Here is a 22,689-nt window from a genome sequence, read left to right as displayed (position 1 = left end):
AAATAAAATAAATCTTTAAAAAAGAAAATTGACTTATGTAAAAAGTGATTTTAACAGTATAAGTATACTTCAGAGCTCAAACTCCCAAAGCTTTATGCACATAAATGTTTTTTTCCTAATTGCTTTCTTGTAGATGATACTTTAAAATTAATTGAGGTAGAACTGCTTAATATAGCAGAATGGAGCTGTAGATTTGTGAGTTACCAACTCAGATTGGATTGAAATCTTTATCATCAGCGGACAGACTTGGTCAGAAATGCCTTAGAGGGCGCTGAGAACACCTTTAATAGTGGAAAGGTGGCACTTGCGTTCTCCCCGTTGTCTTAATCGTGAAGAGGATCATTTCAGAAGATTGTGTTGAGGAAGAGATGGACCTGCCCCTTACGTACTTGCGTCTTGTCAGTTTTATAGTTCCCAGGCCTGCCCACTTGCTTAAGTCTTACTATTCTGTGACGTGATGTGTATGTAGTTTCCTAATACTGGCTGTTGGTGATCAGATGTGCTTTCAGAATGATGGCAACTTACCATAGGCCAGATATGTCTTTAACAACTTGGTGTATGTTTATTTCTCGTTTTTTTTTTTTTTTAAAGCTCTGTTGTGATTATTATTGTACAGCTTTTAAGCTTTTTCTCAAATGCTCTATGTTGATATTGTTTTTCTTTCTCAGACCACCGCTTCAGTTCTAGCAGAAGAATTACATAAAGTGTAAGCCTGCCATTCTACACTTCTTCTATAATTGTGTTATAACCACTAACAGATACTTGTTTGATACAATATACAATTAACTTCATACTCTGATCTGTTTGAAAAATTACTGTAAACTCTAGTTTGCTCTTTTCTTTTAGCCTGTTTCTGTTTAGTCCCCAAACATTACATGCTGTTTTTGTTGTTATTGTAAAAGAGCTGGGCAAGCTTTCCTTCATTTGGGATATTGGTCATTATGTAGAAGAGGCAATTCTGTTTTCAGACTAGTGGAAGGAAGTTAGTGCTTGTATCTGCTTTGTACCTGTGGCTCTTCTGTGTCTAGCCCTGTGACAGTAGGCTGTACACTCAAAGTCTATTTGCATTGTTTTGTGTTGGATAACTATACAGATATGGGTCGTATTTGCAGATGACCTGTAATCTGGTTTTGATGCCAGACTTCTTAATGTAAACTAACTTCTTTGACTCAAGTTTTAAACAGTGGATATGCCTGTCTATCCATCTGTGTATCTATCTATGATTTGAGGTCTCATTCTATAGCCCAGGCTGGCCTTTAATTTGTGGTGATCCTCCTGCCTTAGCCTCTTGAGTACAGGTATGAGCCACCATCTTGCCATAAAATAGGGGATATTTTGGGCTGGAGAAATGCCTTAGTAGAAAAGGCTCTCATTGTCCAGCCTGATGACCCAAATTTTGTCTCCTGGTCTCACATGCTAGAAAGGAGGGAACAGACTTTTGCAAGTTGTTCTCTCTCCCTCTCTCTCCCTCTCTCTCCCTCCCTCCCTCCCTCCCTCCCTCCCTCTCTCTCTCTCTCTCTCTCTCTCTCTCTCTCTCTCTCTCTCTCTCTCTCTCTCCTCTCTCTCCTCTCTCTCTCTCTTCCTCTCTCTCCCTCCCTTCCTCCCTCCCTCCATCCCTCCATCCCTCCCTCCCTCTCATACACACACACACACACACACACACACACACACACACACACACGAATGATATTTTAGTGTGTTTTGTATGACAGTTACTAGTAGACTAAATAGAGTCTGTTGAAAGAGAAAGTACAGTTATATGAAACTTAGTTAAGATTATTCTTTCCAGGTAAGACTCAATCCTTTGGTTTGTAAATGCTTATTAAAAGCACAAATGTATTTCCTTTTTGAAGGATTGCAGAAAAGGACAAGCAGCTAAAGCAGACTGAAGATTCTTTAGCAAGTGAACACGACCACTTAGCAAGCAAAGAGGAGGAGCTTAAGGTACAGTGATTCCTACAGCTTGCTGCTGCAGTATTTGATAGGACTCAGAGTTGAAAAGATTATAGTCAGTATGTGTTCCATGAAGGATGACATCCTCTGGAACTCATCGAAAAGTGCTCTCTCTTTCTTAAATACTTTAGGTCTCAGAGGAAAAACCCAAAAGGTTTTTACTCAGAGGATGCATTTCATAACAATTTCAGAAACTTGGCGAGTAATAGAAATAGATGATGTTTCTTTTTGATTTAGGAAATTTGTAATTTGAGACCTTTAACTCTTAAAGTAGAACAGATATGTTGTAAAGTAAATTTTATGAAATACTTTTAATGCCATGTACACTTTTTATTGCTCTAGGATATACAGAATATGAATTTCTTATTAAAAGCTGAAGTGCAGAAATTGCAGGCCCTGGCTAATGAACAGGTAGATGATTTTTGTCTATTTTCCTCTGAAGAATTTTGATTTGCCTTTTCTTATTTACCTATTCCTATTGGAACTATGAGTTGGATACAATGAATTAATCATTTCTGAGATAGAGGAGATTGTTCAAACAGTCTTAATCTGCTGCTCGTTTGATCCCTTTTCTTCTAATGTGCAAAAGGCAAACTTTTAGGCCGGGCGGTGGTGGCGCACGCCTTTAATCCCAGCTCTTGGGAGGCAGAGCCAGGCGGATCTCTGTGAGTTCGAGGCCAGCTTGGGCTACCAAGTGAGTTCCAGGAAAGGTGCAAAGCTACACAGAGAAACCCTGTCTCGAAAAAAAAAAAAAAAAAAAAAAGGCAAACTTTTTATCAGGGAAAATTTGCCTCTGAGAAGTAAAAAATAATGGAAAATAAAACACTGAAGTATGTAGTTTTGTTATAGCTTTAATCCAAATGTATGGAAATACAAGTTTTTATATGGATAAGTGACTAGTTTTATTGTTTCCTAAGGAATGATGAGACTTTCGTTTTATTCTGACTACAGGCTGCTGCAGTCCATGAGGTAGAAAAGGTGCAGAAAAGGTGAGCACTGTGTTCTGTGCAGACACTGACTGGTGCATTCTCTGTCATGGGCAGTGCTGCTTCCAACTGAGGCTTTCTACATAGAGAGCCCCTGAAAACCTTGAATGAACGAGTTTTAATTGATACTCTTCTTCTCATAGTATTCAGGTCAAGGACGATAAAATAAGATTGCTTGAAGAGCAGCTGCAGCATGAAATTGCAAGCAAAATGGAAGAATTTAAGGTGTGTGATTAATCTTGTGTACTCAGCTTTCTCAGAATAACTTCATATAAGTTTAGTTATAATGACTCTAAAAATGCTATTTTTTAATACAATCATTTGGAAACGTTTCCTTAATTTATTTGGTAATTTATGTGAATAGTGAATTTTTAATAGGCTTTTTGCCTGGATGTATTTTATCATACCTTAAATTAAGTGTTTGAAATGTATTTCACGCCCAGCCTTCCTCGGCATCTTTAAATGAGCATTTCACACTGTGCGTATTTTGCTGTCTGCACTGTTGCTGCAGCGCTGACCTCTGTTGAGCCTGGGTTTTATGTCTGTATGGAACTGCAGCATTGCTCTGAACGCCTGAAGCAGCAGTACGGGGTTGCTTGTTCTGAAGCTCGATTCATATGGTTACTGCCTTTCCCTCTCTTAAAAAGTAAACTGGGCTTCATTTTTCCAGATTCTGAACGACCAGAACAAAGCATTACAGCTGGAAGTTCAGAAGCTGCAGATCGTCGTTTCTCAGCAGGTGAGGCTTTTCATGCAGTAGTGTGGGACAGCCAGAGTGTAAGAAGGTCTAGTGAGAAACAACTGATTGAGAAAGCATGCTTAAAGTTAGATGTGTCTGTTAAATGCACCCTGCTCATTTTGTGCTTACCAGGTTTCAAACTTAAAGTTTTGTGTCTCTGAGATGAAGCAAATGTCAGTCTTTTCATAAATATTTTGCAAAAAAAGGAAGGAAAAAGAAATCTGTTTTTGGAGCCTTAACCTTTTCATACAGGCAGTATAGTTTCTTAAAAGGAGAGTAGGTTTGAAACTTACGAGCACCTTGAAATTGCGTAACATTTCTGAGACCTTTTACTCAGTCTTTCACACCAAAGTTATACTAAATGATTTCTTAGATTTGAATGGCAAAGCTTAAATATATTGTTTAGTCTCGTAATTTGCATATAGGTCACATCTATCTAAATCGTTCCATTTTAAAAATGTGTGTGTGTGCGCACACTCATATATATATATATATAGTGGTAAGGTGGATGATGAGGAATACACATACACATACACACACACACACACACACACACACACAGTCCCTTTTACAATACACACACATGTATTCTTTAAAAGCACATAGATATTCCTTATCACCCACCTCCCCACTCTCTGTCTTTCTGTATGAGTGGCTCTGCTTCATAAGCCAGCGTCCAATGGTGTCTTTCTCTGGTGCTTCCATAGTGTTGCTTTCCCGCTTTCCTCACATAAACCCTTCAGGTTATACTTTCAGAAAGTATTCTAGGAGCTGGCCAGACAGCTCAGCAGCTAAAGGTATTTCCTACCAATCCTGAGGACCTCAGTTTGATTTCTGGGAACTACAAGGTGGAAGGAGAGGACCACCTCCCACTAGTTGTTCTCTGACCTCCACATGTGAGCTATGAGATACACACACACACACACACACACACACACACACACCTCAACAAACAAATAAATATATGAAAAATTTTACAACAAAGTATTCTAGAAACTCTTGCTATTTCATGCTACATTAGAGTATAAACTTGGTAGCCAGGCAGTGGTGGCACATACCTTTAATCCCAGCACTTTGGAGGTAGAGGCAGGTGAATCTCTTGAGTTCCAGGCCAGCCTGGTCTATGTGGTGAGTTGCAAGACACCCAAAGTTACACAGAGAAGCCCTGTCTTGAAAAACCAAACCAAACCGAAAACAGTGCCTGCATTTGAAAAGAAAACCTGAATCTTTTTTTCATTCTATTTTTAAAAACATTTATTTATTAATTTATGTAGGGGTATGTATATGAGAGAGTGAGCACATGCATGTGTCTGTGTATGAGTGTGAGTTGTGTGTTGGTATATGTCCTCTCTCCTGAATCATGTGGGTTCTGTGGATTAAACAAGCACTTGACCTGTCGAGCCTTCCTGAGAGCTGGGAATCCTGAGTCTTTAAGACCCCTTTTAATTCACGGGGGCTGAAAATGTAAGTAAGGAAATGAAATGAATGCCTTTTCTTACGTTTGTCAGACATACTTAACATTTTCATAAAATATTTGTCAATAGGAAAAAAATAGAAACAACCTTGTAAACTTCTGTTCTTTGCCAAACTGATATTCGCAGCCTATTTAACAGTAACCTCCAGATCCCATGGTGCTTTGAAAACATGACTTTCTATTGTTTTACACAGAAGTTTAAACCACACTTGTGGAAATGACTATTTTGAACAAAAATCTCTGATTCTTTTATTACCAACTCAGCTTTCTATCTAACATGATGTACACTTGAGGTATTCTGTTAGTGTGAGGTGGAGTTTTCTCATGTTCTCTGTACACAGTTTTTGTAGCCACAATTTTGTATTTATTTAAAAGAATCAAGGAGATGGAACCTCATTTTGTGAGACTAATTTAGATCTGCTATTAGGTAATTCTTAAATATGTTCTCTGTTTTTATAAAAAATAGATTAGAAGGTTCATGAGTGACATGTATGTTTATTTTAAAATTTGATACGTACCTGAGACCTTTTGTCTTAGTAAGGAAGACTTGTGCTTTTCTTTAAATATTTACTTATTGTGTGCATTCGTTGTGGGGCGTTCCGAGAGCAGCTTGCAGTGTAGTTCAGGAATCAGTTCTCCCTCCACCACGTGGACCGCCCGTGGTGAACTCTGGTGTCAGGCTTGACTACAGACTTCTCTCTTTCCTCAGCCATCTTGCCAGCTTCACTCTGTGGCTCCTTCTGAGGTCACCTTTTATTGTTACTGATTGCGAAATAAGAGATAAAATCTTTCCTTAACCTTCTCCTTCCTGTGTAGCAATTAGAATTCCAAGTGACAGTTAAGAGAACAAGTTTGTGATGTGAAACTTTCAGCTCTCTTGCCCAATGGTTTTATTCTGGAGGAAGAAGTTGAACTCAGTGCAGGAGACACTGGTCATGTTGCCATGCTGGTGTTTCTGCAGGTGTAGGAAGAGCAAAGGCAGAGGCCTCAGGTATGGGAATGTGCTGAGGAAGGGAGGCTGGCTGTGTGCAGGTTTGCCGGTCACTAGCTAATGCTTAGCAAAGACAGGTAGGCTCTGTTTGTCATTGTGGCTGGGTGTGCTTGCTGGAGTGATGATAGCTGAGCAGTGGCATGCCTTCATTCTTGCTCCCGTGGGCTTTTAAGAACCCGTGATCAGAGTTACTAAGTAGAAATCATGGGAAATTGTTTTTCTTTGCCTTACACCTCTTCATGATCATACTGAATTATAGAAGATTTAGGTTAATCATCCTGCAAGAAGTAATAGGATTGGATTAGGTTGATAAAGTGTGTAGTAAAGTGAAATGTTGGTCAGTATTTGAGCTGAAGAACCAGAATACTTAACTAAATATTATTTCATTAAGAGAAATTGAGTTCATTGAGTATTTGTTTAGTTGAGTATACACTAGGTATTTATTTCTATGCTGAGGCTCTGGAGGTGAATGAGACATGATTCTTGCCTCAAGAATATGACTTAATATGCAGATAGCTGTGTATAGAAGGAAAATGTGGTGAGTTAAATTCTTGAACTGTGTCTAGGTGTACAGTAAGATTTTGTTTGAAGGTAACATGGGATAGCTTAGCCAAGAATTTGCTGAACAGTGAGGGGCAGTTCAGGCTGAGAGAAAACTTTTCAACAGCATGGTAGTGTGCAACAGAATTGACATACATTGAGAGCATGCTGAGATACTGTGTAGAGAATAGGCTGTAGGGGCTAGAGACAGACTTGCTAGGGTGTAATTAGGAAAACTTTGTTCATTGTATAAGGCTGGGAACCCGAAGCAACCCTGAAGAGCATTGCAAGGATGGACAAACATTTACTCTACGTGTGAGAGAAGTCACAGTGACAGAAGTGACCTCTGAAGCTGGAGGTCAGAAAAGCAGTAGGGTTGAGTGAGTGCAATAGGACACCTAAATAATTAGGCACAGGAAAGCTGGTCTTCATAGTGTTGTCTCTCTTGGAAGATGGGATTCATTGAAACAAATGTGGATTAAAAACTGACTTCATGAGAATATTAAGTTTATAAAAAGCAACTTCTCTAAGAGTTGTTTCTATACTGTCAGATTGGTGTAATGTACTTTAGGAAATTCCTCTGTCCTTTTTTATGGTAGGAACAAATTTTCCTCATTGGGGCACTCTTCCTTTGCAACTACCAAAGCAGTCCTTATGAACTACAGACAGAGAATTTAGGGCATTGTGATGTTGAAGATGAGTAAAGATGAGGACCTGAATGTAGGCACTGAAGAGAAGGGACTACTTTAGAAATACAGAAGAGGTGGAATCTTAGGCCTCAGATTCGGCAATGGAAACTTTAGTTTTATTTTTGAAAATGAGCATAATGAGATAGGTTAAAAAATCAGAAAATAACAGGATTAGGAGATTGTTTCATGAGATGTGGACAGAAAACCCCAGACCTATTTGCCAGACTACTAAATTGCTGAGTGTCTGAGAACACGGAGGGAGAAAGCTTTGCTTCCAGACACACACTAGTAACCCCGGGAATTTGTGTCTGTGAGCACACATTGGGGTTCTAGGACTGAGGGTCAAGGGCCTAGGGTCAGTTTTAATGTCATGTTTTCTGTGCTTTCTGAGGAGAGGCGTTCGTGCAAGCACTTTTAATAGAGTCTCTGTTTCGGTCTGGTAACATTTTCATGATCTCTCTCTCCATGTTCAGAAATCATTGGACTATGACAAGGTCTATGCAGTTGCATTTATGTTATCTACAGTGTAGGGAAATAACAGCTGACAGAAGGAAAAGGCCTCTTGTGACTTCAGCCTTACAGGCCTAAATTTTGTCTTGAGTTAATCTTCCCATTAATTATCCTTCTTAGTGACTAAAAGGTATCCTTAAATTCCGAGTTCCTTTTGCCAGCGCCATGTCCCTCCTTCTGTATCCTGTATCTAGAGGTCTCTTTCCTACTGTTTTGAAGAAAAAAATTTATAATTGTGAGCAGTCCTCAAATAAGGACTACATTTTGGAATTACTTAGAATCCTAAATTATTTCCACAGAGTCTTTTTCTGAACTAATTTTATCTTATGCAGACTTGGTAGAATTTAAGACTTTTTTGATGTTTTTGTTTTTAGCCTAATAAAGATGTTGTGGAACAAATGGAAAAATGGTAAGAGTTTAATTTCTCATCCTTTGGTGGCTCATTCCTACCAAATTTGTGGTGACAGAATTGTTATCTAATAATAATGATCATAATAATCATCTAGGTTCTTAAAGTACTATTTGTATTTGTATTTTGTGGTAGAAAAGAATGTTCTGGGGTGTGGATTAGCCGGGTTCCCTTATGGTATCTTGTGGGTGTCATGTGATATTGATTGACTTGTTCAGACTGTTAGTCCATACATTCCCTAAGCACATTTTCCTTGTTAGTGAAGAGTTCACCTTAGCACCATGATTGAGATCCTCAGAAATCTTTCTAGAATTAAAAGTTCACAATGAATAAGGAATAGAGGAGTTGATCTATGTAAAATACTTAGGAATGATATTTACCTTGACCAAATAGTTCATATGTATGTTTTAAATGTATAATTTCAGCATTCAAGAAAAAGATGAGAAGTTGAAGACGGTAGAAGAATTACTTGAAACTGGACTCATTCAGGTGGCCACTAAGGAGGAGGAGCTGAATGTGAGGCGTTTTCTAGATTGTTTTCCTTGGGTTGATTCAGTCAGTGCAAAGGGGTTTCATTGTAATTGTTTTCCCAAAGCTCTGTGCTACATGTTACAAGTTCATAAAAAATGTCATTGAATTTACACAATATTTCTTTAGAAATTAAAAATGTGTAGATGATGGTAGTGTTCACCTCAGTGAGGTAGATATTGTCACTGCGATTTGTAGTGTGTACGTTCAGATTATCACCAGCGATCACTAGCAGACATTCTAAGTCTCTGAGTGGCTTTGGGATGAGACTTGAGAACAAGTCAAGTACAGCTGCTCTGTGCTCACTGGTAGCCTTTACTACATTAACATGGACCTTTGGGGAAGAAAATTAAAAGGTGTAATTGAATTTATAACTGCCGTGGCTTAACTGAAAAGTGGCACACTGTGTCTTTGAGGATGCCAGCATTTCAGTTGAAGTGTATATGGTGATAATTGAATTACAAAATGGTTGACTAACTATAAAGGTTATAGGAAAAAGGGTAGAAGAGGAAGAATGACAGAATGGGATAGATTATTTGGAAGTAGCTAATGGTTCAAGAATAAAAAAGTATATTGTGCTTATGGTTTTGAAAACAGGCCATAAGAACGGAAAACTCAACCCTGACAAAAGAAGTTCAAGAGTTAAAGGCCAAGCAGAGTGATCAGGTAATGCACACTGTTGACCCCCACATTCCCCTACAGTAGGCACAGCTGGCGCATGAAATGTAACACCCAAGTTGTTTCTTTTCCAAGGCTGAATTTTTCAATTAAACTTTTCATCAGTGAATCATTAGTGACTTGAGTAGTAATAGAAGCTGTAATTTATTGAAAACTGTCTGCGTGCTAGGTCGGCATTCTGTGAACTACTCCAAATAGGATTTCATTCTTTTTTTTTCCCTTTATCTAGTTATATTTACTTACATTTTATGTGAATGAATATTTTGCTTGTATGTATGCCTGTGCACCACATGCAGGCAGTGCCCACAGGCATGTGTCTGGAGTTTGAAGATGATTATGAGCTGCTGTGGGTGCTGGGTGGAGAAGCTGGGTCCTCTGAAAGAGTAACAAGTGCTTTCACTTTTCAGCCGTCTCTCCAGCCCAACTTTGTTTAAAAACTTTATTATTGTTGTTGTTGCTGTGTGTAGGATGTATGAAGGTACATATGTCACAGGACGACTTAGGAAGTGCTCTCTCCTTCCACATTTATGTACATCATCATCAGGCTTGCCTGACGAGCACTTATCCTCTGAGCCGTCTTGCTGGTTATTTTCTCTTTAATACAACAATAAAGGTTTTGACTACACATAGAACCCGAGTCTCTAATAATGGCAACAAAGGCTACGTGAAATGAGGCCATTTCTTAGGTGTAATTTCTCCCCTGGTTAGAATTACTAATTAACTAATTAAGCATTTATCTAATGATTGTTTTTCTAGGCTGTACTTAGTAGTCTCAAAATGATACTCCTTTTCACCATTATGACGTTAAGCAAATCTAGACAGAATTTCTAGGTTTCCTTTTTCCTTTTGGTTTTTATTTGTATAATAACAAATTAGGGATTATGTGTTTCTATTTCTGACTCACAATTTTAAAAATTACTAAATTATGCATCTTTTTATTTCTAGGTTTCTTTTGTGTCTCTAATTGAAGAACTTAGGAAAGCGTAAGTGATAATATTGTTATAAATTGGTCTTTTTCTTTTGACTTATTTTCTTTATGCTATTAAATGGAGTTTTATTTATTTGGGAGAGTTGACATACATTATTACATCTATCTCTCTATCTCTATCTCTCTCTCTCTAAAAATCAATCAATCAATCATCTAATCTATCTGTCTAGAATTGACATACATTACTCCCCTACTTCCTCCTCTTCTACCTCCTCCTCACCCTCTCTCCCTTTCTAGTCCAGTCTGGCCAGGGTTCACTACATACTTGGGATGGTGTCTTCATTCCGGACGCTCCTCCCTCTCACCTTCCTGAGTACTGAGAGAGTGTATACCACCACACCTGGCTCAGTTGAACCTTCATTCTAGAATTTCTCATCTGTGGACTAAGGGAGATTAGCTGTGCTTCCCAAATTCAAAGATTTTTATCTTTTTTAAAATTCATTTTCATAGTTGATTCTTTTTTTTGTAACATCAATTGTTAATTTTCCGTGTTTAGCAGAAGATATTACAGATGAGTGTATGTTGCACAGAGAGATAGTTCCATGCATGTATTCATTCCCGTTGCGAGGTACCTATCAGTTTTGATGCCATATTGTGTAGTAAGCTCAAAATCCTATAATCCAGTGTCACTGAATGGAATTTGATTCCCCTGGTGTTGGTATTTTTCATGGTACAAACAGATTTTCTGTGTATTTTTGAAGTAAACCACCAACTTCTCATATGCATAGATTTTAGTAGTTGCTGATTAAATTCTTACTGAAAAGGAGCTTTAGGTATTTCCTCTGCTTTTTGTCTGTGAAGTTGAGTTACTGTTTCACTTTAAATGAAGGAGTTGGCTTGGAGTGGCTTCTCATGATGTGGTGCTGTTTTTATGCTTAGTTGGTGGATTGCAGTGATTTCTAGTCAGGTTAATCCTTGATTTGTTTGTTTAAGGATCCATGAGAAAGATGGACAGATCAAGTCTGTGGAAGAGCTTCTAGAAGCTGAACTTCTCAAAGTTGCTAATAAGGAGAAAACTGTTCAGGTATTAGGAGAGAGAACAGTGTCTGGCCTTTCTGTTTATCACCTCGAGTTAATACCATTTGATTTCATGTGTTTGTATGTTGCATTTCTTTGTCAACCTCAGTGTGTTTTCCATTGTCCAATCTTGTCTGTTTTATCATTGTCAAGGCTTTGAAACAGGAAATAGAGGTTCTAAAAGAAGAAATAGGAAATGCCCAGCTTGAAAAGGCTCACCAGGTAAAACTCCCAGAGCCACAGCATGACAGACTTATTAGTGTTTATGTTATTTGTGAGCTACTTTTAAATTTTGTACCCCTTGCTATTCAGAAAAGTCCTTTAATATTTTGCTACAAGTATATTTATTTATATTGCTTTTTAAAACCTTTTACTAAGGCCCTCTTCTAGAACAAGTTCTCTGTATAATGTTTCATTTTAGTCAGTTTAAAACACGCAAATACAGAACACTCTGATAAAACAAACTGCATGGACTAGAATGTGTATTCATCCTCTGAATGTAGAAGAAAAAAAAAAAAAAGGAGTTTCCTTGGAGATTCTAGAAGTAGACATTTTTACTTGGTAGATGGTTTTATGAAATTGAATCTGATAAGTCGTTATTAAAATGGTGTGATTGTATGGAAGAGATGATTCGTTCATCCATCGTCAGAGCCCTGTGCTGGGATTGGAGATAGTTTTTGTGACTGAGACTTCAGGAGAAGCTCCTTCTGAAGAGCTGACATCTGAGTCAAGGCTGAGAGGGAGTGGGATAAAACATTAGATTATTGCCTGTGACTTACTAGAAAAGACACCCAGGGCTGGGGAGACGGCTCAGTGGGTTACATGCTTCTTGTGCCAGCACGAGGACTGGAATTGAGGTATCCAGCTCCTGTGCAAAAGCCAAGCATGGTAGCCCACAGCTGTAACCTGAGCACTGGAGGGTAGAGACAGGAAGATCCTAGGGCCTCACTGGCCAGTCAGGTTAACCCGATCAGAGAGCTTCAGTTCAGTTAAGAGACTGTTTCAGAGCACAGTGTGAAGAGCACTACAAGAGTCTAGATTCACAGTGTTGACCTGGCCTCTTTGCACATTTGCATGTGTGCGTGCACGCACTCAACACACAGAAAATCATAAATAATACATCGATAAATAAACAGGAAATTGAGGAAGTCACAGAGCCCTGTAGAGCATGTTCTTGAAGACTGGGCTGGAGAATTCTGGTACTGTATGGTGGTGTGTGGCATGGTGAAGACTCGTGTTCTCAACTGTAACAATACCTCCTTATGCAAGTGTGCTCTTCATAGTCACCTTCCTTATTTGACCCCGTCCTTCCTGTTAGGGTTTTTATTGTCCCTGTCCCTGGAACAAGAGGAGTGAAATGTGAACACATCTTAATTTGGCATGGTGGACAATTTAGCTTGGACGTTCATATTTTGAAGTGTATACATTGTAAAGATTATAACATAAAGCTTAATCAGGGTAAGGAAATGATTTTGAATTGCTTTTTCTGTCATTTGTGTTTTAGTTGTCTGTCTCTTCTCAAGTTCAGGAGCTTCAGAACTTGTAAGTAATGTTTGTCTCATTTTCCTATAAATATCTCTTTCCTACAAGTTAAATTTAATGAAAAATATAGCTTTTTTTGTGATTTGACTTCAATGTTCTGGAAAATACCAAGGTTTTTCAAAAGACTTTAGGGTTTGTTTTTTTTTTTAAAAGTATTTTTGGTTCTCATATTTTAACAGCTACTAGTTTTTTGTGGGAAGGAGGTGGTTATGTGAGAACTCTTATTCTTTTGAGTCATAATCAGAGTATACCTTAAATGGAGATGTTGATTCTGGCATAGTTTAATGACCATGTGAAAAGTGGCTGTGTAATTGACGCCTACACCAGTTTGCTAAGCTGTGAATTTACCGATGCTGACTAGATGGGAGGACGCAGGGTCAGAGCAGAGCTACATTAATGTATCCACCTTGTTTATTCAGTGATATCGTGACTTTCTTTCATTATCTTACTCTTTAATTTGGTGTCTCAAATCTTGTATTCCTTTATATTAATGGTTTATAAAAATACTTATTTCTACAATAGTCCAGTGGATCTGGACTACAAAAACACCTGGGATATTCTAACAGTCTTCAGTACTTTTGCTTTTTTTTTTTTTTGGTTTTTCGAGACAGGGTTTCTCTGTGTAGCTTTGCGCCTTTCCTGGGACTCACTTGGTAGCCCAGGCTGGCCTCGAACTCACAGAGATCCGCCTGTCTCTGCCTCCCGAGTGCTGGGATTAAAGGCGTGCGCCACCACCGCCCGGCTCTACTTTTGCTTTTTAAGATCATGAAAAATTTTTATTTCTCTCTCTTACTAACTTGCCAGGTTAAGAGGCAAGGAAGAACAGGTGAACACCATGAAGGCTGCTTTGGAAGACAAGGACAAAGACCTGAGGGATAGAGGGAAGTGGATACAGGTGAGAAGTTAAAAACAGAAGGGACAAGAACCCTTTGCTGATATTTGAGTATCAATTCCCATCTGTTCTTTTTAAGGATCTTCAAGAAGAAAACGAATCTCTGAAGGCTCATGTTCACGAGGTAGCACAGCCCGATTTGCCAGAGGTACAGTATAAACATGACAGTGTGCTTCGTGAGCAGTATGCCATTCTGTGTAAGGCTCTAGAGATAAGAAGACACACACTCTCAGTTTCTGTGTTGGGTCATAGTTTACTTACTGCTCTCAGTTACTTTTACTGTTGTCCAGCCAAGTTGAATTGCCTGAGTGTCAAGCTAGTAGCTAAGTGCTTCTTTCCCTTCCTTTGTCCCATGCACTCCAGGCTTATGCTTAATTGTGCTCCTTTGGTATACTACTATATGATCCTTTAGAAAACATTTCCCCCCTTTCTTTTCGGTTTTTCGAGACAAGGTTTCTCTGTGTAGCCCTGGTTGTCCTGGATCTTGCTCTGTAGACCAGGCTGGTCTCGAACTGAGAGATCCTCCTGCCTCTTCCTCCCAAGTGCTGGGATTAAAGGCACATGCCACGACAGCCTGGCTTAGAAAAATACCTTTTAGAAGGTAAATATGATCAGGAAAACTCATTCTCTCCAGGCTTGTTGGCTCATACCTGTGATCCCATCTCTTGGACGGCTGAAGTAAAAGGATCACTGTGGGCTTGAGACCAGCCTGGGTTACATAGTGAGCTCCTGTTCCAAAAAACGATGGAAAGGGAAAAAAAGCGTTTCATTTTTTTTTTAAAATAAACAATCTAATCTTAAATTTAACACATTATATTTTTATTTTATACTTGGGTGGTTTGGCATGTATAATGTAATAACTGATTTGTTTTGATATTAACATTAAAAAGGTGAATCTGTTTCTTAGGTATGTTCGACAGCACGATTTGAAGAACTTGAAAATATGTAAGTATGCTTTTAGCTAGTATTTTGATGATGTGTGCCAGAATGTACATAAAATTAAGTATTTATGGGTCTCTGAAAGGCCATTGATTTCATGGTCAAGTATTAATTATAGTCTAGAGATAGAAATTTCTGCTTGATGACTGGTAAAGAAGAGATCCTTTAAATGTTTTAGAATGTCTAAAGACTTGCCCATTTTCTCCAATATTCTTTCTGCAAATTTAGATTTTTTTTGTCACAAACAAATCATTCAATTATTATAAAGAGGAAATCAGTTGATTTTTATTTAATCAGGAGGTAATCTTAGCCATAACAGATTATGGGCATATCATAATTGTACTTCCTTATAGGAAGCATGGATCTTGCCAAGCTAGTTCTGTACTGAATAATAAAAATATCACCACCAGTTAGATTATAGAAATCTGCCTTCTTAGGTGTTAATACCAGAACAGTATTTTTTTAATCCTGCAAAAGTCATTATTTTTTGAGATGGCATCTCACTTGGTTGCTCAGGCTGGCTTGAAACTTACTAGGTAGATCAGGCTGGCCTCAAACTTGCCATGACTTTCTTTTCCCAACTGCTGGGAATATAGGTATGAGCCACCATGCCCAGCAAAAGTTGATTTTCTTTCTCTGTCTCTGTCTCTGTCTCCCACCTCCCCACCCCCCAACCCCGTTCCCCCCCCCTTTTCTTCTTTTCTTTCTCTTTTTGGTTTTTTGAGACAGAGTTTCTCTTTGTAGCTTAGAGATACATTTATGGTGTCTTGCAGTGGGTATATAATCACTAAAGTATATAGTTTTAGGCTTATTTCTATCCTTAATTTTTCTTGTCCTGTCCTATCATTTTCTTTTTTAAGACAGGGTCTTACTCTGTAGCCTGGCTGGCCTGGGACTCAGAATATCTCCTTGCCTCTGCCTCCTGAGTGCTGGGACTAAAGGTGTATGCACTGTACCTGGCTCTTGACCTTTCCTTTAGTAAATTAATAGACTTTAGTTTTGGGGAAGCACTGTCAGATCTACAGAAAAAATTGAGAAGTAGAGTTTCTGTATCACTACTCCCTTTTCTCCTGTTACTAACACGTCAGTATTGATGATTGTGACCACAATCATCACCACAGATGAACAAATAGCACTACAGTTCTTAGCAACCGAACACCATGTTTCCTATCAGGTCTTTCTTAGCAAATGTTTAAGAACAACGCATCCCACAGTGTCATGCAGGATACTTTCACTCTTCTACTGAACTCTCTTGTTAACCTTTTCATCCCTCTCTATTCAGTCTCCAACCAGTATCTCCCTGAAAACCTGGCGGCCACTGACTGTCTCCCTCTGTGTTTTACCTTTTCCAGAGTGTCCTAGTTGGAGCCATACAGTACACACACAGCCTTTTTAAATCGACTCCACTTAGGGGTATACATCTAAGATTTGCCCTGTCTTTCCATACATTTTTTTTCTTTCTCTTGCTCACTTTCTTTTTATCCATCCCTCTCCTCTTCTTGTCCTCCACCCTTTTTTTTTCCCCCATTCAGGAAACAAGGTTTTCTCTGTAGCCCAGGCAGGCCTTGAATACACTGTACTCTTCCTACCTCAGCTTCTTGAATGCATGCATATACCAATATGTCTGGCTTTCTCTATTTTTTTTTTCAGTTTACTCTTTATGTATGCTATTGTATTATTTTTTATAAGTACCTATAAATGTCTTGACACTTTCTAAATTAAGGAAGGATAAAAGTAGTGTTCTACTCAGCAAATACTTGATGAGCCTTGTATGTCTTCAGACACTGGGGATGCCAAAATAAATAAAGATGGGTTCTAGCCCTGAGAATACAGACTGACAGATCATTTAGTAGTGTTAGGTGTTGAGAGAGCATTGTTGCTTAGAATGGCAAGGGCAGTTGGAATTGGCTTGGGCTAGATTAAAGCCTTATGTGTGCAAGGGAAGGCTCACTGGGTAAAGGTGCTTGCTCCCAAGCCTAGTTACCTGAGTTTCAATTCCTAGGATCAGTTGGTTAAGAGAGAAAACTGACTTCTTCATACTGTGGCAGTAGGCACACAAGACCCCCCCCCCCCCCCCCACACACACACGGTAGAAGAGAATTTACTCATATAAATTGTTTTCTGAGCTTCAGTGTGCACCATGGCAGCTATATACCTATCCCCTACCCCCATAAATGTACTAAAAAATTTAAAAAAGTAGAAGAAAATTTGGGTAAGGACAAACCAAATTAAATACTATGCACATATCTTTAGTACAAGGAGTGTTTTTTAACTTTGAGGATTAATGAATTATGGCTAAGATTTCTGGAAGCAAAATTCCTTTCATTTTTTTAAGTAGTAGTTTTTATAGTAAGTAGCTGAAATGCTGTTTTGCACTTAGCATTTATTTTCGCTTTCTCTTATGTAATGCCATATTTACTTAAGAAGTGTTAGAATAAAATATGTTGTTTTAGATTGTTCTTGACTAGGAAGTAGAATGAGCTTGGAAATACCATCTTTAAAACAAACTGTAAGTAGATAGAATACAGAAAGCAATGGCTGGTAGGCATTGCTTGTGTTTTCTCAGGGGTGATAGCAGAATCTGCTTTTTCTTTTCCATGTACATTATTAATGTAAGATCTTTGTAAAAATTCTAGGTTGAAAGAAAAGGAAAATGAAATTAAGAGAATAGAAGATATATTAAAAGACACAGAGAGTGATCTTTCCAACAAATCAAAGCTGTTACAGGTAAGTGTGAGTTATTATCTTTGGTTGTTCAGGTTGTGGGGCTTGTCCATCAAAGCTGAGTGCTCTGGGGGCTGGTTCTGTCTTTTGAGAAAGTTCTTGGTTTCATAGAGTGCCTTCCTCTGCTTTTTAATAGTTTGTTTTGTTTTGTGTTGATCAAATCCAGGGAATCCAAGTCTTTGTACATACAAGACAAATGATCTATCACTTACCTACATCACTAGCTTTTGATTTTTAAAGTTTTTTGAGACAGCGTCAAGTTATGTATCTCAGCCTGGCCTTGCAATTGCTACCTCTGACTTGTAGTCCTCCTGCGTCTGAGCTGGAGTGTTGGAATTAAAGGTGTGAGTCACCATGCCCAGCTGCCCTTGACCTTTAATGGGTTTATGTATTGTACTCTATAAGCAATCCCAGCTGATAAGGGTACCTGGAGTTTAGGGTTGTTCTCCCGTTACAAACTATACTTTAGTGGCTATCTTTGCATACAGATTTTGAATACTATTTGTCTTATACTTTCTAGAAGTAAAATTTTGTGTTAATGGCTTAAGCAAGTTTGCTTTGTTTTCAGAGAGATTCATAGTTTAAAGAGAAGCTCAGGTCTCACCTTTCATGTAATTACTATTCAGTGTAATTCATTCAGGATGTTAGTCTGAAGGGGCAGCAAATTTGTAGCAGCCTGGAGTACCTTGAAGAGCCTTTGTTCTGTCACACCCCCTCTCTCCTCAGGACACTTAGGCTTAGTTTTCTTAGGCCATGCTGAAGCGCTCCTCGTACGTGTTCTTACTTAATCTACACTCTTGCCGACAGCACTGTTTCCCCTTCGTGTCCAAAGTTGGCAGAAGGTGTAGACGTGATGTCCTATCTGAGAAGAGGGATCATTTTAAATTGCTTTAGACAGAGAAGTTGAGATTTCTTAGTATGTTTAAGCCATTTGTATACTCAGTGCCCTTTAAATTTTGTTCTACAGTTTTTCTTTGGGATGACTTTAAAAAAAAACTGATTTTTAGGATCTTTTTATGTAATATGGAAAATGAATGTTTTGTTATTATGTACGGTTACATTTCCTTTGATTCCCATCCCCTCTTTCAAAAATTGAGAATTTTGTATATTCAATATAAGCAGTTTCCTGTTTTAAGTCACAAGAAGAAAGTCCTCTGATTTTGTGATTATAAACACTTTTGTATTTCCTTTTAATAAGTTTAATCTCATTTATATATTTTAGTTTATCTGTAATTTACCTCACTGAGTGGTGAGAATAGCATTCTAACCTCAGGAGAGGACGTCAGCTGTGCTGTTAATCCCCGCCAGGATGCAGTGGCTGTGCTCCCAGGGTGTTTATTTAATAGGAGGAGCAGCCCCTCAGGTTGTCACTGAGCCTGTTCATATTACTAGATGACGAGGGGCCTAGACCAAGGCTGCGGGGTGAAGCTTGCACCCTGCCCGCCAGATGCGTGCCACCCTCCACTAGGTTCTTAACCGTGTTGGGTCGGGTCACTCCACTGAAACATCCCTTCCAAGACGAGAACTAAACACAATTACTGTAATTTAGCAGCATGTTTTAATGTGGCCGTTTCCATCTTTTTAAATTTGTTACTATTTTGGAATTTTCCTCGATCGTATGACATTTTAAAAGCTTATATAGAAAAGTCATAATCTCTGTCTAGGTATTCATGTTTAATTTTTGTTGATAGGAGGTACAAGATGAAAATAAATTATTTAAATCCCAAGTTGAACAGCTTAGTCAGCAGAATCACCAACAGGTAGGTTCTATTCCACGTCTCTCCTTTATCTACAGTGATAGCTGTTTACGCTTGCTCTTGTCCTTTTTACATGTTCACGGAGAGTAAAGTGATGGTTCTTTTATTCTTTAAGTTTCCTATAAGAGCAATTTACTGTGCCATGTCTAAGGTAAAATAAAGTGTAACTTACAAAATATGTGCAAGTAGCCTTAGTGTCAGTGTTCCAGCTTGATTACATACATATACTTGTGTGTGCCCTGATCAGTGTTCCAGCTCTACTACATACGCACATGTGTGTGTGTGTGCTCTGACCAGTGTTGCAGCTCTATTATATACATACGTGTGTGTGTGTGTGCTCTGACCAGTGTTCCAGCTCTATTATATACATACGTGTGTGTGTGTGTGTGTGTGTGTGTGTGTGTGTGTGTGCGCGCTCTGATTAGTGTTCCAGCTCTGTTATAAATACATGTGTGCTCTGATCAGTGTTCCAGCTCTCTTATATACACATTTGTGTGTGTGCTCTGATCAGTGTTCCAGCTCTGTTATATACATACGTGTGTGTGCACGCACACTCGTGCGCGCTCTGACTAGTGTTCCAGCTCTACTATATACATACGTGTATGTGTTCTCTGACCAGTGTTCCAGCTCTATTATATACATGTGTATGCTCTGATCAGTGTTTCCGCTCTATTATATACATACGTGTGTGTGTGTGTGTATGCTCTGATCAGTATTCCAGCTCTATTATATACACGTGAGTGTGTGTGTGTGTGTGTGTGTGTGTGTGTGTGTGTGTGTGCGTGCTCTGATCAATGCTCCAACTCTATTATATACACGTGTGTGCTCTGATCAGTGTTCCAGCTCTAGTATATACACACGTGCTAATGTGCCTGCATATGTCCCAGTCTTACAGAATGCTTTTTTTAGGAAGTCAGCTAATGTCTTGGCAGAGGTCTGTTTAAGTGCACACCCTTCTCCTCTTAAATAAAACAATCAGTAATTGTAAAGAAACTAACAGATATGTAAGATAGATGTTATAAGTAATAGGCTAGCATTAATATGCCCCTTAATATATATTTCTGCTTGGTAAAGTAAACATAAGGTATTTAAGAAGATATATAAGTATATATGATATACACACAGTTTTTGGCATTTTGGAGGTTGAACCTAGGGGCCTTGTGCATGCCAGCCAAGTGCTCTACCACTGAGCAAAGTTGTAAGTCCTACCAAATATGTGTACCCATCATTTTTATGAACATGTATGAGTAGATCAGAATGCATTTATGAGACACTTGAGACTCCCTGCTCCCTGGTGGTCATCATACTATGTATCCATATGTGAAAGCTGTGTACCTTTGCATACTATATAAAATCACTTTTTTTGGATGTGAGAAAATCAGCTTTTCTTAATTTTTTTTTTTGTTGTTGTTGATTTTATTTAGATAGTTTTAGGAGCCAATATGAAAAGTACCTCGGTGCTATACAAAGTAAACACTTTATGGAGTGATAGTGAAAATTGGACTTACCACTCAGTACACCTTATAAATTTGTATATGCTTTTATTAAAACTGCTTAATCAGAGTGCTGGCATAATAAAGGATATAATATTTTTCACTTTGGTGTTTATTTATCTCCAAGAAGAATTTAATTTTGTTATGTTCTAGAGAGCTTTATTTTGAACTAATATTTAACTCTTTTTTTTAATAGGCATCTTTTCCCTCTCAGGAAGAATTACAAACAGTGTAAGTAATGCATTGATTCAAAGTTTGGTGTGTTATAAAGTTAAGTGCTGAGTTACCCTCAGACAGGGAATTTACTGTAATTTCAAATGGTGGTCTAAATTGAATAGTTCTCAGGGAATGCTCTGGACTGCAGGCCCGTGAGCAGTAGTGCTTTGCTGACTAAAGCACGTTTTGAAGCATGTCTCTCCCTTCCATTCTTTTGTTGAGGGAGCTGTTTGGGCTTTTCTTACTCCTGTCTTCTGTAGACGTTCAGAGAACCCAGATGGGGGCGTTGCGGGTGGAGCTGCACGTTGGAGCTTTTCCTCAGATCAGCACAGCCTCAGCTCTGCTGCTTGCTCTTGCTCGGGTCCCACTCTGGGCCCGGGGTGCAGACTTTGGTTCGACTACTGCATTTTTATGAAACTTAGAGTTGTTACAGTTCTCTTTGATTTTTTTTTTTTTAAGAAACTGAAACATCTTTTTTTTTGTTGTTGTTGGCCTTTGATTTCTCTAAGAGGCTACTAAATGAAAATCATTTCTGCTTACAGTATGTTTCGAAATGCTAAATGCCAACCATATTACATCTGTCAGTAGATAACAGTCTGAATGTTCTCCCATCCTGGCTTATTTGTAAAGTTGGCCATTTAGTAGGCTCAGGTGGTTAGTTGTTTTAACTGCGTCCTGAGGTCAGCTGTATGAAGGAAAGAGTCTGCAGACATTTTCTGTAATGAGCTGACAGTACTTGAGGCCTCAGGGACCATAGCAGTCCAAGTTTCCTATTGTTACTCTGTTTTGTGTACACGTAGGTTTTATTTTATTGTTGTTTGTATGTATGTGTGTTTTCCTGCCTTTCTGTGTGTGCTCGTGTGCACACAGTGCCCTTGGAGGTCAGAAGAGGATACTGGATTTCCTGAACCTGGAGTTGAAAGTGGTTGTGAGTGTCCTGATGTGGGTGCTGGGAACTGGAGCAGCTGTGTCCGTGGCATGAGCAGCAGTGCTCTTAACCACTGAGTAGCACTCCAGCCCCTAGGTTTTGTTTTTTGTTTTGGTTTTTTTCAAGACAGGATTTCTCTGTATAGTTTTGTTGCCTGTCCTGGATCTCTCTCTGTAGGCCAGGCTGGCCTCAAACTCATAGAGCTCTGCCTGTCTCTGCCTCCTGAGTGCTGGGATTAAAGACGTGTGCACCACCACCACCCGGCTCCTATTTTAGTTTTTTAAACATTTAAAACTGTGGAAGCAGGACACTGGCACAGTGGTGCACACCTGTAATCCCAGCTATTTGCCATGAGGAGGCAGGTGGTTTACCTGAGCAGTGATTGTTGGACCAACCTTGGCAACATAGATTTTTGTCTCATAGCAACCCCTCCTCTGGAAAAAAAAAAAAAACACCCCCAAAGTGAAACTAAAAGTATTAATTACTGTGAATCAGACTTGTGACTGACCAAGATGCTTGGCAGTCCATTGTCCTTAGCTCTACTGACACTGGGCTGTAATGGGGAGAACAGGGTATTAGGAACCCCACCCCAGAGGATCTGTACTGGGAACAAGATACTTTTCAGTGACCACTGCTAGTGATACACTTTTTCCATATGGGTCCTATTAGACCCTTTCAAAATAGCAGCACCATGTG

At 38.9% G+C, this 22,689-nt stretch overlaps 1 protein-coding gene across 8 annotated transcripts in view; it reads left to right on the top strand.

Moving 5' to 3' along the window:
- Positions 1-22,689, top strand: part of Ktn1 (kinectin 1) — a 96,817-nt gene that overhangs the window by 48,196 nt on the left and 25,932 nt on the right. For 4 of the 8 annotated variants that reach the window (XM_059273730.1, XM_059273733.1, XM_059273729.1 and 1 more), the window contains exons 13-31: positions 669-706; positions 1,854-1,944; positions 2,296-2,364; positions 2,905-2,942; positions 3,083-3,164; positions 3,610-3,678; positions 8,257-8,291; positions 8,717-8,807; positions 9,417-9,485; positions 10,443-10,480; positions 11,419-11,509; positions 11,656-11,724; positions 13,007-13,044; positions 13,849-13,939; positions 14,016-14,084; positions 14,844-14,881; positions 17,512-17,602; positions 19,291-19,359; positions 21,046-21,080. In XM_059273730.1, coding sequence (XP_059129713.1) covers positions 669-706; positions 1,854-1,944; positions 2,296-2,364; positions 2,905-2,942; positions 3,083-3,164; positions 3,610-3,678; positions 8,257-8,291; positions 8,717-8,807; positions 9,417-9,485; positions 10,443-10,480; positions 11,419-11,509; positions 11,656-11,724; positions 13,007-13,044; positions 13,849-13,939; positions 14,016-14,084; positions 14,844-14,881; positions 17,512-17,602; positions 19,291-19,359; positions 21,046-21,080 — 1,211 coding nt within the window. The remainder of the gene's footprint in view (positions 1-668; positions 707-1,853; positions 1,945-2,295; positions 2,365-2,904; positions 2,943-3,082; positions 3,165-3,609; positions 3,679-8,256; positions 8,292-8,716; positions 8,808-9,416; positions 9,486-10,442; positions 10,481-11,418; positions 11,510-11,655; positions 11,725-13,006; positions 13,045-13,848; positions 13,940-14,015; positions 14,085-14,843; positions 14,882-17,511; positions 17,603-19,290; positions 19,360-21,045; positions 21,081-22,689) is intronic. The other 4 variants (XM_059273734.1, XM_059273732.1, XM_059273731.1 and 1 more) reach the window with 1 other exon arrangement.

Source organism: Peromyscus eremicus, chromosome 9, assembly GCF_949786415.1.
Source record: "Peromyscus eremicus chromosome 9, PerEre_H2_v1, whole genome shotgun sequence".
In the NCBI taxonomy this organism is placed as follows: Eukaryota; Metazoa; Chordata; class Mammalia; order Rodentia; family Cricetidae; genus Peromyscus; species Peromyscus eremicus.
This window is presented reverse-complemented; position numbering and strand designations above follow the sequence as displayed.